General features: G+C 37.3%; 1 protein-coding gene across 2 annotated transcripts; it reads right to left on the bottom strand.

Annotated features, from left to right (window-relative positions):
* Positions 1-44: 44 nt before the first annotated feature.
* dlgap5 (DLG associated protein 5) lies at positions 45-16,176 on the bottom strand. Of its 2 annotated transcripts, XM_039688225.2 has the most exons (20): positions 16,030-16,176; positions 14,953-15,173; positions 14,694-14,875; positions 14,114-14,170; positions 13,652-13,685; positions 13,423-13,503; positions 12,907-12,987; positions 12,703-12,780; positions 12,539-12,567; positions 12,291-12,454; positions 11,976-12,197; positions 11,402-11,490; positions 7,595-7,755; positions 7,413-7,511; positions 7,082-7,322; positions 3,665-4,340; positions 3,516-3,573; positions 1,808-1,976; positions 590-627; positions 45-243 (listed from the first exon to the last, which is right to left on the bottom strand). In XM_039688225.2, the coding sequence occupies exons 2-20, from the start codon at positions 15,170-15,172 to the stop codon at positions 139-141; spliced, it is 2,784 nt and encodes a 927-aa protein (XP_039544159.2). In that variant the 5' UTR covers position 15,173; positions 16,030-16,176; the 3' UTR covers positions 45-138. The 2 variants fall into 2 exon arrangements, with proteins under 2 accessions (XP_039544159.2, XP_088977981.1); XM_089121855.1 differs by lacking the exon at positions 590-627.
* Between the last annotated feature and the right edge of the window lie 470 nt (positions 16,177-16,646).

Here is a 16,646-nt window from a genome sequence, read left to right as displayed (position 1 = left end):
GAAACTGCATAGAAATATCTAAATACGCTCTTTTTAAAGTACAAAAAGTAAGCATCAAATAAATGTACATGTGGCAAAGGCATCTAATTTAATAAAGGAAAAATGAAAACCATCCACATTCAAAGAGTGGATGTGCTTTTATTTGTTGGTGGGAGGTGTGAACATCATCAGGTCAAGTTCACACATTGATGGTCTCACTCTCTCCTTCTGCTCTGGGGTGAACAGCAACAGATTGTCTGACATCTGAAACACAATAAGGTTATGGACAAATTAAAAATTAAAATGCTGACAACTCTCAGACGGTGTCAGAGACTAGTGGTTCCCACAGTCATGGAAAACCTGGAAACATAAAATTGTGGTTTCCAGGCATGAAAAACTAATCATTTATATATAAAAATCTTTAGGATTAAAGATTTTATCAATAAAAATTAAATCATGAATATTTCTGTAGTAATTATTTTACTAGTTTACTAGATCAAAATTGCTGAATCGGATCCAAATTCTGAGTGGATATCCAAGACTGAAAAGCTGTGGGAACCCTATTAAAAGAGAAGAAATGATAGTAAATAAAGGAAAGATGTAAATTCACCTGACTGGTCCCGGGTGTGAACACCATTCTTGGAAGAGCTGAGACAGGAGTACAAGAGAGAGAAGTGAGTGCCCACATGCCCCCCAACAAACCATATGTGAGCATTAGGAAAAAAAATGATGATGTGATATGAGGGACATAAACTACAGGGATGCAAACACATGTATGGTCAAAAAAGAGAGAGGTAATCGCAGCCCTCGCCCCACGGAAAATATCCAGACACTTACATCGCCACCAACCCCTGCCATCCCCGGCCCACCACTAATGTGTTTCAGCCTTTAAATAATTTTTTACAAAAAAAAAGTGTTATAAAAAGATAAACCTCCCATATTTCCGCCTTTAAATAATTTCGATAAAAAGAATAGTCAAAAAAAATTACTTGACATTTACATTAATGCACATTAGCTAATCTTTTATTATTAATAGTAAAATTCGGTCCGATTTTCCCGTGGCGTCTGTCATTGCTATGCAACCATGTTCTCCACAACGACAAAGAAGTTTTAGTAGCTAATAGATTTCCACCACCGAAAAACACTTTCTGTAGCTCTGCTACAAGATTTATTTAGGGAGAAGAGAAAAACACCGGTAGTGTGTGGGCGCACCCCCATCCTTCATGTTTACTGAGCTCTCAATGGTGGTTGGTTAGTTCGTCACATGAAATGCAGTGCTCTTGCGGCACTCTGAAAAGTTGAAGAGGTTTCATCTCGCTGCGCCTGGAAAAAAATTGCTTCAATTATGAGCATGCTTACTGCGCGCCTAAATTTGAAATAGAGAACTTGAGAGAGCAAAAGACACAATATGTGAACGGTTCTACGGCGTTTATTTAGTCTCAAAACTCGCGCACAGGATACGAGGGTAAAAAACTGTATACACGCACAGAATGCCATCCACATGTGGGCGCGTTTCTGCACAGTGAGCGCGCACGATTCCATCCTTGCACGACCCCTTGACGAGCTACCTCCAATCAGGCCGCGAGCAAGTGGAAGAAACACTAGTGGTTCATGCTTGCGCGCATACAGCTGTTTTGGCACACAGTGTTCTGATTTGCTTATTTCCTATTTATTTGTTTGGTGGAGGCAATCCAGAATTACTGTTGGTGAAATTATAATCAGACCCCCCACCCCTAAAAAAAACCCCTGTGAACCTTAAAGTCACCCAAACTGACGTGAAAAAAGTGGGAGGCGCCGTAAAGCGCGCTGATGGCTTCCCTGAAACTACCTGAAGGTGTTGCCAAGACATCAAGAGGACGCTCCTCTGCCAGAGTCACAGGACTCTCCATCTCAGCATCCTCCAGCCCAAGGGAAAACCTCTCTTCTGCAAGACCCGGAGACATGCTGTCTCTCACTGTTGGCTGCAGGTAACGCTCAAAGTCCAAACTAGTAGAATCCTGGGAAAAATACATCAGAACATGACCCATAAACTCTAAAAGTAAAAGCACTGCTGACTAATAATAGGATTTAGAGATGCAGAATGAAGGTTAGCTACACTGCAACTTTTTGACCCATGTTAAACCGCATGGGTCTTGTGGAAGAACGTTATTTTGGTTGTCCTTCAGCTCTGCTCAGATTAATGTAGTTCAAGGCACTGTACACATGCATACAGGATCTCTTAACCACGAATGACTATATATATATTTTTTTTTTTTCAGAAACGCGCAACAAAACATTAACAGATTTCCCTAACATAGTTACGTATATGTAGTTATTTATGAGTTAACTAAATTAATATGATAAAGCATTTTAAAAAGAAACTTGTTTCTTTTATTGTCACAACAGAAAAGAGGAACATCAAAATATATTAAAGTTCTGATAAATAAAATAATAATTAGTCCCTACTCCCTACATTGCCTTATAAGCTACCTTATAATGTCAGCTTGCTTATCCCTTTACCTGCACTTTTTAAATTCTTTCCATCAAGCTACATTAAACCATTTTCAATCATCAGTTGCTGCCTGCCTTCTAAAACCTACTATTTAGCGATTCTAAATCCATTACAGAATGACAGTCTGCAACACACACTTGGCGTCGTTTCACACACGTGTAAAAGAAAAGCTAACTTTTATGCACAAGATACGTTTGATACTTTTTCTCCATGTCTAAATGTTCACTCCTCGCAAGTCTAACTTACATTTTGCAAATGAAGGGACTGTAACTAGAGATATGCTAGTTATAAATATAGTAATCATTACTTTATTTAGGCAGAAAAGGTTCATTGTGGTTTCCAAGCTCATTAATTAACGTTAGCAGCCTTCCACTGATGATAGTGGTATTAGCTAGCTTTGCGGTTAGCTAGTCTATGATGATCCATAATAAATAACGTCATACTGCAAATTGTAAAACATACATTTTCAAAATAACAGGCCAAGGAGAGATGATTGAAAAGTGTTATCCGTTTTTATTTTTTTTTTTAAATATTAATTTATCGGCCATTATAACTGCCGATACCGATATTTTGGAAAATGCCTAATATCGGCCGATAATATCGGTCTGGCTCTAGTATATATAATGTATCATAGGTTTATCAACATGTTTAGGGTAAAGTCATGGTTTGGAGGATGGATATTTTTTGCGCTCGGTCAAGTTACATAAACAGTTATATAGTACATCTTTAAAACGTTAGCTGATAGTGATAAGCGGATAAAATTATGTTACAGCCAAAGCTAATAATCAATATTAAAATTCTACACTATTTTGTCTAAATACATTTTAATCATTGTAATGTTGTGATGCCTACATTTATTTGTAGCATAAAAATTATTAATATTCTATTTATTCTAATAATTTCACCCTCAAGCACCATCATCATGATATCGCGAGACAGCTTTTCACTCAATGAGAAAGGAGTCATCATATTTAAATCTCACACACCCCTAGTATATACACAAACCAATATTGTCCATTTTTAGTTGGATTTGGTAGATAATCACCTCAACATCATGAATTCCGGTCATTTCAACATCAGTGTGAAGCTCTCTGGTTGGGGAGCTGTATGAACAAAGGAAAGATTATGAATTATGGCCTGTTTAATGGGGCTCATTACAAATTAGACAGCCTAATAAAACAAAACAAAGCATACCTAACACAGGCCGAAATGACCTCATTACTGAGAGCTGCAGAAGTGCTGAGATCTTTGGTTGGTGTGGAGGGCATCAGGACAGGGGAAACAGGTGCTTCTGCTTCTAAGGAAGAGGTGTAAGATGAGGACTGGGCACGATTATCTAGACTGGCATCTACTCCGGTTGGGGCAGGCAAACTCTCTTCAGAGACCATGTCCTCTTGTGGTTCCTCTTGGGAAGAAGGACTGAGCATAAACTCTGGAATGCATTCCTCAAGCTGAGCTTCTAAAGAATCCGGTGCTCGGAGGTGCTCGGACTGGATGGGAAAGTCACGTGATTGGTCTACTGGACTGTTTTCTGCTGCATTACTGATCTCTGGTTGGGTGTGTGAGGTACAGGTGGAGCTTAAATCATGAGGTTGGCTGTTGGAGCAGGGCTCTGTGTCTGGCGAAACAGGTGTGGTTTGGTTGTGGTCAGGGCTGATCTGAGGAGCTCTGGGAGACTGTGACAGGAGCTCAGCAGAACGTAGAGGCGTGGAAACATCGGGGTGATGGTTTCGAGGAGGAGTGGCAAGCACGCAGGGTTGAGGGGAGGCGTGAGAGACTGCATTAGATCTGCGCTGCCTGCCTGGAGTGCTGAACTTAGAAGCACAGGGGGAAGAAACTGTACTGATTCGACATGATCGTCTGACAGCACCTGAAAAAAAAGAAAATTATACAGATTAATACTAATAGATTTCGTATTTTCAGTGATCAAATTAATTTACATTGTGACTGTGCATCATATGTAATCCACTCTGTCTGTGTCTGCAAAGGTGTGTGCCAAATGGCCCATTCAGATGTATGGCCCATAGAAACAGATTGGTGTGAATGAATAAAAAGAATCAGCGTTGCTCAGAGTGGATTAGCAAGTTAGATCGATTTCCTGTGGGTGGTCCTAACAGCTTTCTATTATCTGTAGCCGATTGGCTATGTCTTCATGTATAAAGTTCTGTCTCACATACAAAACTTTGAGCTAAGATTGTTAAAGGCAACATGCTAACGTCGCTGCTGAAGGACTGCTACACTACAAACCTTTAATAAATTATTCTCTCCACAAGAACTGGTCAAGCTTACTTATTTTATGTATTGGAGAAATCTAATATATTGGCGAGCCACCCAAACCACTGCTCGGCCAAATACACCAAAATCGAACAATACACAAGGACAACATACTAAAAAGAATAGTGTAGTTTAAAAACAACAACAACAACAAAAAAAAAAAAAAAAGAACAATTTCTACACTAAGGACATTTTTTAGCATAACTTTAGCATAGCATAACTATAAAAATGACTGAATTATGACTTTGCTAATCCTGGACACCAGTTTTATCCATGAGTTTTATGGCTAGAGGCAGTATCAAGTGGAACAGATACTTCCACTGGGTGGAACGGTACATGTATTCGTATTGAACCGAAATGGTACGGGCGTCACGGTTCGGTGCACGAATTTAAACGGAGAATACACGGTATAAAAATAAATAAAACTCGCGTGCATATTAATTATTGTAATGCAGAACTACTGTTAGATACACGGGTTCTTTAGGGACACATAATCTGGTTAGCTCTGAACACGTGTTCACTTCAGACGTTGGCTTTATACGTGCATCCTCGCTTTGGACTAGCGTCGAACTAGATGCGATAGACACGAATGTGTCGCTCTATTCACGTTTGGTGTGACCGCATAATGAACAGGCTGCGATGTCAAGATTGCAATGGAGTGTGTGTGTGTGTGTGAGAGAGAGAGGCGATAGAACAGTGGAAACATGAAAACTGTTCTTATATTTGTCCACATTCGCAATAAAACACAACATTGTGCTTTTGTCAAACTGTAAACTCTTGACAAACTGTAACCTACAACTGTCACCCAACCAAAAATCACTCACACACACACACAGTTTTAAAAGCAAAACATATTTATCCAACTCCATTTCAAAACAGTCTGTGGGGCCCATCTTTTGGACATTCGTCATTTTGCATTGGTTTTAATTTCTTGTCCTCGGAGCACTAATCTTACACATTCTGCATTGATTAAAAAAAAAAGAAAATCGAATGCGTTTTTAATGGTAGTATTTTATACAGAAATCAATTATTTATAATTCAGATGAGAATAATGTTACATTGTTAACTACTAATGTTAATTAAAATTAAGGGAAACAAATATATTGATCTGAAATATAGCAAAATAATTTTAAATTAATTCAGGAACAATTACCAAACATATCGCAAGGTCTTTTTCTTTTTATTCATTTAATTAATAAACTAATTATATAAAACTATTGTCAGTACACTACAAATTAACTGGTTCTATGCCTTTATTAATAAAACAATGCCTGTATTTTTGTTTTGCTTTTCCCTCCATTGTACCGAAATCGTACCGAACCGTGACTTCTGTGTACCGTTCCACCCCTAGTATATCCAGGCATGTGTTCCTTTGAATATTACTATATAACAAGTATTGTTTTATTACTTAAATTATAAAATGAAATAAAGAAATAGTATTGAATTATAAAACAAGTATTATTGTTATTTCTATTAAAAAATAAAGCACGTTATCTTCCAGTTTAGTTCAGTTATCATTCAATAGTTTCAGATTTAGGGGTGGGCCGATATGACCAATCTTATAATCATGATAGGAGTAATTTTATTTCACTATAATGATATTTATAACACGGCTCTGTAGAATACTTGATTCTGATTTCTAAATCGCACCATTCAGCGGTATGTTATTCCAAGATAATCATCCGGGTTACTGAAGTCAACAGCACTAAATGCTTGCCAGGAAAGTTTTTTCTTCGTGGAAGTTTTGCGTTTGGTGAGCTAATAAACTATTAAAACGTACAGTACAGTTTTGTGTACAGTTATTTAATTATGACATCCAGTATCGTGGACTCGCTCTCTCGTTTCATACAAACGCAGCTTCTGCCATTTTGTGACTATTGTTTTTCACAACGTTGGATTATAAAGATAGAAACAGGTACGATTTTAAAACAGTTTAATCTGAAATCAATATATATTATCTCCATAACTATTTATGTGGCAAAATGCTGTGTAATAAGTCATATGACCGTATACCGTATCTCTTAAATGTCCGTCTGGTTTGAACATGCCACGCAGCAACTGCTCTCTCCGCAGAAGCTTTGCATTTAAAAAACCTAATAAAATATTTCAACTCAGACCAATATTTTGTGTTCTAATTATTTACTTATGTGGCAAGTAGCCGTGTAATAATAATAATATTAAATATATTTAATATTATGTACATATATAATGCTTTACAGCTGATTGGATAATGGACATCCAGCTGGTTGTTCTTCAAGAATAACCACTGACAGGGTGATGAGGACCCCAACGCGAAAACCCTCATGCTTACTAAAGACAAGTAAAGTTCAGTCTTACCTAATGGTTTCACTGGGCTTTCCACCTGGAAGAAGCCTCCATGGAACACCACAGTCTGTACAGGCAGAGTGGCGGCAGCAGGAACAGAATCTGCATTGTCCTGGATGTTGTCTGACGTCTCAGAAGCTTTCTGTTCAGCCTGCTTGGCTCTCATGGCGGCCTTCACAGCAGCCAGTCGACTCTTCACTGCAGCGCTGACAGCTCCACCTGCTTCGGCCTTCCCTCCTACGACAGGAGGCTTCTGTAGCAGAAAATGACAGGATATGAGAATTACACTCTTCACATTTGTAATGCAAGATTATTAAAAGACGGTGCTGATAATGTGGTTTACTTTGGCCACTCTCTTTCTGGTGACAGGCCTGACTTCCTCTTTCCAATCCCTTGCTTCTGCCTCTTTCAAAGCATTAAACTTCTTGTTAACATCTTCCACCTATTTCCAAAAATATAATAAAACAACATTAAACAAGGGTTGGACATGATTTGAGCATTTTGAAAAAGGGAACACCAACCCACCTGAAAGTACACCATATCCCAGAAGCCCTGCAAGTCAGTGCAGGTTGTTATTTTCTCTCCACGTCCCAATTCGCAGTCATCCACAAGCCCGCTGAACTGGTCGAAGCGCTCTTTCATCAACAGTCTGGCCTGGCCCACAGCCGTGCGCATCCGGTCTCGCACTACACCGACGGGCGGAAATATAGTTGCTTAATATAACTGTATAGTTGTCTGGAGGTTACCTCGCATCTCTAGATTTAATTTTTCTTTTTTTATAAATCATTACTATTGGTCACCCTTTACATAGTCTGTGGGTTTTGCAAATATCGAATCAATGAAAAATATTAAAAAGAGCTTGTGACTAAACCTTGTAATCTCCATTGGATCCTCAAACTGTCAGTAAAACCTCATTACTCCACCTCTAAAGTGAATGAAGTGAAGTACACATATTGACGGTCTGATCGTTTGCAATGCAAGGGTAAGTAAAGAACTGGTTAAATAAATACAGCATTATCTTTGCTCAGAAATAACTGGGTATTGAGACAAATTTCACAATTCGATTCGATTTCGATTCACAAGCTTGCAATTCGATTCGATTTCGATTCGATTTGATTCAATATCGATTATTTTGGATATCAATTACAATAAATGGCAATTTTTCTCAAGGGAATCAAATCTCTTAAATGCTGTAAACTATGGTCTATATATAGTCTAGTTGTAGGCTTCATTAGCCTAATATGAAGGTAATAATTAACTGTTTTGTAGCTATACAAACACTTAAATTACTTTTTTATTTATTTTTTGTAATAAGAAGATTATATGAAATATAAACATTTAAATGGTGGCTGTCATAAAAACTTGCCAGATTTATTCAAATATGCATTAAATATTGAAGAATACTAACGAGTGTGGACTAACGAGTTTATGTGGGTTTTCTGAGGTAAATGTGACGATACATGACATTGATTACAAGCTGTTTAATTGACGTCTTTCCACGGTTGAAACGCTGATTGAGCGAATCAATGTGACATGATAGGGATTTCGATAAGTTGTACTCTATCTTTTAACACACTTTCAGATGCTCATTCATGTTTATTTCGCGCTGTAAGTGGTATTATTAACCCGGAAGAGAGATCAGCGCTGCTGCTTCTCTAGAGCTGCGCCAGAGCGATCTCACGCCACAAAACGCTATTTATACGGAAGCCCTGAACCGCAACCTAAAAAAAAAAAAAAAAAGTCAGTAAAAAAAAAAAAATCTTAAAAAAAAAATAAAAAATCTGTAAAAAAAAAAAAAAATCTGTAAAAAAAAAAAAAAAAAATCTAGCATTTCGAGATTAAAGTCGAAATGTTTCGAGATTAAAGTCGAAATGTTTCGAGATTAAAGTCGGAATGTTTCGAGATTAAAGTCGGAATGTTTCGAGATTAAAGTCGGAATGTTTCGAGATTAAAGTCGAAATGTTTCGAGATTAAAGTCGAAATGTTTCGAGATTAAAGTCGAAATGTTTCGAGATTAAAGTCGAAACATTGTGCAGTGCGCGTCCACTGGCTCAGAGCGCGCGCGCGTGTGTGAAGTCGAACTGCCATGGATAAACACAAAATAGTAGCTTTTTACTTTTATCTGGGCTTTCAACAAAATTCTACACACGTCACACGTGCTACTGAGGTGTTTTCGTGCTCGTCTAGTCAACACTATCTGGGTCGAGAACAGAACAGTAACTGTTCGGTCTCCTCTTCCCCGTAAATACGCTCTGGATACATTTTAAGTGCATCATTCTGTATCCAATCATTTGGCCGGATCCTGTGATTTCCTAAGATTTAATAACCACTTATGGTTGAGGAGAGATTCTGTGATATGATTGTAAAGCACTTTGAGTGTAGGCATATATGAAAGCGCTATAAATGCCCTATTCATTCATTCATTCATTCATTCATAAAGCTGGATTTCTCCATCCAGTCTGAAAAGTGTTTTCCGTGTTGGTTTTCCTATAGGCTAAAGTCTATTCCGGCGCAGTATATTTTATAACGTCCTATAATGGTAGCCTAATGCTGGTAGATTGGCACCTGTTGAATTTCCTTTGATGAAACAAAACACACACACACACACACACACATACACAGTGTGAAACTCGCTATCGCGTAGAAGCTGCGCGTGTGTGCTTTCCATTGTCTCACATTGCCGCACACACAGGCATTCATAATGGCCAATAGCGAGTTTCACACACTGTGTGTGTGTGTCTGTGTGTTTTGTTTCATCAAAGGAGACCGAAAAGCTATGAGGTGCCCCTAGGGACATTATTCAGAAATGCCATGCATATACATGTACTTTTCCTCTATATGCATGGCATATACTATTTTGGGTTTATCCATGGCAGTTCAACTTCACACACACACACGCGCGCGCGCTCTGAGCCAGTGGACGCGCACTGTTATGAATGCACAATGTTTCGACTTTAATCTCGAAACATTCCGACTTTAATCTCGAAACATTCCGACTTTAATCTCGAAACATTCCGACTTTAATCTCGAAACATTTCGACTTTAATCTCGAAACATTTCGACTTTAATCTCGAAACATTTCGACTTTAATCTCGAAACATTTCGACTTTAATCTCGAAACATTTCGACTTTAATCTCGAAACATTTCGACTTTAATCTCGAAATGCTAGATTTTTATTTTTTTTTTTACAGATTTTTTTTTTTTACAGATTTTTTTTTGTTTTTTTACTGACTTTTTTTTTTTTTAGGTTGCGGTTCAGGGCTTCCGTACTATTTATGTTTTTGAGTTTCTAAAGAAAATGGACGTAATTTGAAAATTGAGACTTTGTTTCATATTAATAGTAACAAAGGACAAAGATTATTGCGATTTGTGGGATGCGCGCAGCCGCGATACAATGTCTCATTCATAAAATGAAACAGGATGACTAATCGATTCTTGAGATTTAAGAATCGATATCGGTTTGTAAAAATGAGAATCGATTAATATCGAGAAATCGATATTTATTACCCAGCCCTAATAACTACATTTATAAAGGCTAATATTTTGTGTATTCGAGGAGCAGAGAAGAGGGTCTCAGTCAAGCATTTGTTGTCGAGTCATAGCCAATACTGTCTTAAATGGCCTCTGCATAGAAAACTTCATCTTTAACATGGGATTTTGGTCAAATAACAAAAAACTGAATGCCCACATAGCCACGGTAGAGTTGATGAAAACTTAATATGATACACTTACTGCCTCAGAAGCGGCCATTCTAATAACTGACAAAACAGGTGCTGGTCAAAAACATTTTAAGCTTGATTCAGCTTGATTTTGGTCAAATGTTAATAATATGAAGAGTTCAGATGCAAAAGCCTCTAAGTGCCATTTGAAATTTTCTTCTAAAAGGATCATTTTTATCAAGCTTGTATATTTAAGCTCAGTAATTTCACTTAAATGACAATGAAGATTACCTATTAATTTCCATTTAAGAGAAATTACTGAACTTAAATATACAAGCTTGATAAAAATTACCATTCTAGAAGAAAATTTCAAATGGCACTTAGAGGCTTTTGCATCTGAACTCTTCATATAATGGTATATGCAGGTGTCTGAACACAAAAAAGCCACATCAGCTTTGACAACACAGCGTTAAATTATTTTATAGTGTTTATTCCCCCTGAAAAGCAGTATTTTTGGAGATAAGGGTTTCAACCCAAAAGAGACGATAATAAACATCAAATATGTGATTGTGTCATTTTAACTTTAAGTGTGGATAGAAAAAATAATCCTTGCATCAAACCTAGTTAGGATACTGTGTCAACCTTTGGTATTTTAATTAAAAGTCGTCTTACTTTCCTCCGGGATAGAGGCATCATCAAATCGTGACTCCCACAGCTTAGAAAATCCAGTCAAACGCTCGGTCTCACTGGCCATCACTGACCTATTGAAACAGTGAAACAACATTCACTAAATATTTAGCATTAAATATTTTTCATATTCCGATCTCAATCTGAGTTCTGACCCGTACTGCATCCTGAATCAATCATACACAGTTCATTCATTAGCTACAGGAGAACTCGTGCACCAATACGCATTCAAAACACAATAACACGTAATAAGCATGTGCATGCCGTCACCATTTTCAGAGATACAAGTTTTTGAAGTCAGGAGATGATAGCAGTATCATTTTCAAAAACTTGCACTTGAAACCTATTTTAATGTTTGCGTTCTCAGGTGACCAAAATGCCGTTGTCATGTAAATGTACAGCCAGAACGCAAAACTAGTTGAAATCTAGTTTTTCAGTTGAAAACAGTGTTGTGTTGTGCAATGCTTCCATGGTTGCAGAAAGCAGTGTATAAATGGAGACTAATGCATTATTAAAACACTAACGAGTCAGGTCTGTTAACGATAGAGATCTGCCTCACCTGAAATAGGCAACATCATGAGGCTCCAAGGGGTCCAAAGGAGCTGCAGAGGTGGACGGCAGAGGGGAGGATGGGACAGGAGGGGGACAGGACACTGAGGGAGGGGTGGTGAGACGATCTGGTGAAAGGGTTGAAAGTGGCGGGGGTGAGCATGAAGGGAAAAGGTGAACAGGTTTTGGGGGAGAGGGGAAGGTGGGCTCCACGCTGGCTTCAGAAAGTAAGCTATGAAAGAGAAATGTGATTTCAGACCAGCTTATATGATAAAGCTTAGAGGCATCACACATTCAGTTTATTAGAATCAAATTCAAAAGGTACCTCGGGGAGAGGAAGGCACTTGCTGAATGTGGAGAGAGGGGCGCAGGCTTAAAGGAACCCAGTCCAACAGGAGGCTGGAACACGAATCCATGAGGAGCGAATGAGGGGGGAGCAGCTTTGGGTTCCTCTTCCTCAGGAACCGCAGTGTCCTTTTTCTCAGCAGGCTAAAAATGTCCAAGCATGAAATAGGATTCCCAATTTTCGGAAAATTTCAAAACCAAAAAGATAGATATGAAAGATCAACTCACCTTATTATCAATGTTTGTCTTTGGGTTGCCTGTGTAAGATTATGAGATCTAATGATTAATGACACGTATACAGATATATTGTAGGTCTGGACTGATTACTTCCATCCAAGCAACAATGTGGCAATATAAATCAATACACAATATTGTAGAAAATAACTCATTACCCTGTATCGCGTTCACTCTGCCAGTAGGGGGCGCTGCAGGACATTTAACAGTTGATCTCGTTTTCATTGCCCTTGAATCTAAATCACACAGACAAAGTTGGTGAAGTTACACACATGTAACACACACAACTACAGCCTAATAAAGGTCACAGAGACAAAGCTTTCAGAATGGCCCAAGATTCAAAATGTTAAAATAAAACTGACCAACAGCAACTGGTTTAACCACAGCTGCCGGTGTTGTTTTAGCAGCTGATCGTGTGGTTGGAGCTCTCACAGATGGTTCAACTGTAAAAGAAATGATAATGATAATGCTTCTTTATTTGACAGAATTTACTTTTATTCAGCAATGACACATCTAATTGATAAAAACTGACATTAAAGACTGTAATGTGACAATACAACTAAAATTTCTGCTCTTATTTTGAACTTTTTTAATAAAAAAAATTCTACCAAAAAATATATTTTTTTAGAACATTTTTAAATATTAAAAATAGAAAGTTATTTTTAATTGTAATAAAATTTCAAAATATAACCATTTTATTGTATTTGTGTATAAACAGCCTAGGTGAGCATTAGACTTTTTGACCCCAAAAAGCCCATTCTTTTTATCTATTTGACCCAAATTTTTGAGCAGTAGTGTACATATGAAAATGTTAACATTCGCAACTATATACTCCACTTGCGTCTTTTGCACTTTCCTAAATTAAAGTGTGGTTTTACCTGCAGCTGCTCTGGTTTTTGTGGAAGTAAGAGCTTTGCTGTTGTTCTTGGTTGGAGCTCTGGTGGACGATACGGTCGCAACTGTACAAACACAGATTCTTTAATAAAAGCATGAAGGCATCACAATTCACTTCAAGACAAACATAAGTGTGAAACCAGCTCAGATTGATCAAATAGAATTAGCATTTGGTAATATGGCAACCAGAGAAGTTAAACAAGCAGGACAAACCTTTCTTTGGAACAGCATGTCTTTCAACTGCAGGCTGTAATACAGTAACAACAACAGAAGTACATAATAGAAAACAAAAATGACGTGATTTCAAACTGTGACTACAGAAATCCAAAAGGTAAAATGTACTGTACTTAAAGCAATTACAGATTTATCAAGAGAAGATAAGTACTGTTCAAAAATGTGAGGTCGGTATGTTTTTGAAAGAAGTCTTACCATTTATTTACTCAAAAATACAGTAAAAACAGTAATGTTGTGAAATAGGGTATTTTAATAAAATTTTAAATAGAATTTATTCCTGTCATTTTAAGCATATTTTTCAGCAACCATTACTCCAGTCTTCGGTTAGCAGCAAGACTATGTGTTTGTTGACCAATGGCGGACGAGGGAATGTTGGGGGTAATTTGTTTAAAATCTCACATTATTTTTGTAATTTAATTTTGTGATTACACGCTTACATACCTTTTGACTCTGCATCATGGAGCGGGTTACTCGTATGGACTGGTTAGTCTCTGCGATCTGTCATGAATCATGATGAGAAATTAATGGTGCGTTCTGGGAAGTTTGTATATGAGTTGAGAATTCATGTTTATGGCGTCATGTTTGTTCAAATCACTTTCGTCGGAGCAAGATTGTGGTGTGCCTTCTCTTAATTAACACAAAAATACAACAACGCTTTAAAACTTTACTTCAAGAAAGTGAAGACCAAAGAATACATCAGGTGCGTAACTTCAATGTTATTTATTATTTTTCTTACAATGTTATTTTTTTATGAAGCCACTCTAAACTTTATCAGTAGTACATATCATATTGTTATATTAATAAGATATTATATTGTGTACAGTCAATTAGCTTATTTTGCTGTAAATAAAAAAGCTTGACATGGGCTTTAAGAAAATCCAGAGCTTCATATTTACGACTTTATGGTGGCGTTCACTTCATGTGCAATCAACTCGTAAGTACGATCTTTTTGGCGTAACGTGATAGTTCTCTTCATTATAGTCTGACACTGACTTTTCAACCTGATATTCCCATCACTCACCTTGCCTCTGCCTGGTGCAGCAATGTTGGAAGGCAGATACCCGAGCGGCTGAGGCTTATAAAGGCCGACCTTAAACACGCCTTTCTTTTCTTTCTCCCGCTTTTCCTTCTCTTTCTGCAACATCTTGTTTTCTTTATAGCGAGCGAGCATCTTCTTTCTCTCCTCAGCAGCAGCATTTGCATCTGTTAAGAACAATTGTGACTACTTCAAAACAAGGCCATGCCAACACAAAATCAAACAACAAAACGACGATATTAACCATTAGCTGTTTTTGTTTTGGCTGCTTGGTCTTGGGTGGCCATGATGCTGGATGCATCCATTGAGAGCTCGATCTCTGGAAGCTGGTCGAGGTTCCTGCGCAGATTTTGGATCTTCTCTCTGTTTTCTTTCTGAGATTGAGACCGACGTCTGGACATCTTAAGCCGGATCATAGACACACTACTGTCCCGCTTGTACAGGTGAGCGAAGCGGGAGTCCATCCTACAAGAGTTTTCACAACAAGAACAGTCAAAAAGCAGTGGTTCTCTATTGGTGGGTCGTGACCCAAAACTTGTTTGCAAGTTAGACCAGTCTTACAAGTCTACTTTTTTCCTTTAAAACTGGCTAAAACTTTAAGCAAGTTACTTAAACAGGCATATTGTCTAATTTGACAAACTACAAGTAACAGTTAGCTAGTTGGTTAGACTTAACATAACATACTAGGTTTATAATCTTCTAAACTGGTCTCAGGTCTATTTTTAGAGCAAATGCAGAAAAGTAAATAATACTGTATAACCTTTCATAACCATAACAATTTTTGCTTAATAGTTAGGACAGTTTAAGAATAAAATACGTTAGCTGCTAGACTTATCACATTTTACAAGTGAGATTAAACGCTTTCACGTGTTGTTGACGTCAAAGGAACTCTTTAATACCTTATTTTTTGCTGACCTGGTATCAAAAACATGGATGAGGTCAATGTATCATTTAAATTAATGTTTTTTATATTCTTCATTTATTTGATTCTGACTTCATGACATTTTCATTCCTCAGAGCATCCTGTCACAATGCTAAAAACTTCCGGTAAAAACAAAACAAATACACCCAAATATATGTTCATTTCTTAGTTATAGGCAAGACGTCATTTGTAAAAAGTAAATTCCGAAACAAATCTTTATATTTACATTTAAAATAAAAACATTATCTTTCCTGACGCAACGCAGCAGCAACAACACATGATCAGTTTTAAATTACTCACTATAACGTTACAAACCTCACATGTTTGGAAGTCGTACGCAATGACAAACTAAGTTTAATTGTAAACCCTCTGACAGAAACAAAAGGAGCTATTTCTTACCTTTATTTTAAAGTGGGTTTACGAGAGTCAAGAACGTAGAATCCGGAGACTAAATAATTCGCAATTATCTATTCAGTAAACAAACGTTTAACTGTCCTAGGCGGATTTGCAAGATGGCGGGGATTCCAAGTTTTGAAACTGAAATACAGCTTTTCTGATTGGCTGCTCCCCAACACAGAAACCTCCGTTGATTGGTCAAATTTAGATGACGAGTTATGCACCTCCCATTCACAAATCATGCAAACTGACTGCATACACGCAGAATCTGAAAAATGTACAAAATAACAAAGAAAAAACAAAACAAAATAAAAGCGTAATATACAAAATGCATGCTATTTTTTATTTAGTATTTTATTTAGTCCTAAATAAGATTTTAACATGTTTTTAAAACATGATTTTAAAATGTTTAAAAATAGTCCACAAGACAAAAAAAAAAAAACTGTTTTTTTATATATTTTTACATACCCTTGATTCTTATTATTGTGTGTGGTAACCTGGATGATCAGAACTGTTTTTTGTTGCTGTTGTTGTTCTGATGGTTGTTCTTGAGTCCTTTGTTTGTCCTGGCTTTTAATGCATCTTTCCTTCTGGAGCATCAGTGCATGTTTTCACCTTTT

This window comes from Pimephales promelas, chromosome 17 (genome assembly GCF_988280905.1).
Source record: "Pimephales promelas chromosome 17, fPimPro1.hap1.1, whole genome shotgun sequence".
Lineage (NCBI taxonomy): Eukaryota > Metazoa > Chordata > Actinopteri > Cypriniformes > Leuciscidae > Pimephales > Pimephales promelas.
The sequence above is the reverse complement of the archived record's forward strand: the minus strand, read 5'-3'. Positions and strand labels throughout refer to the sequence as shown.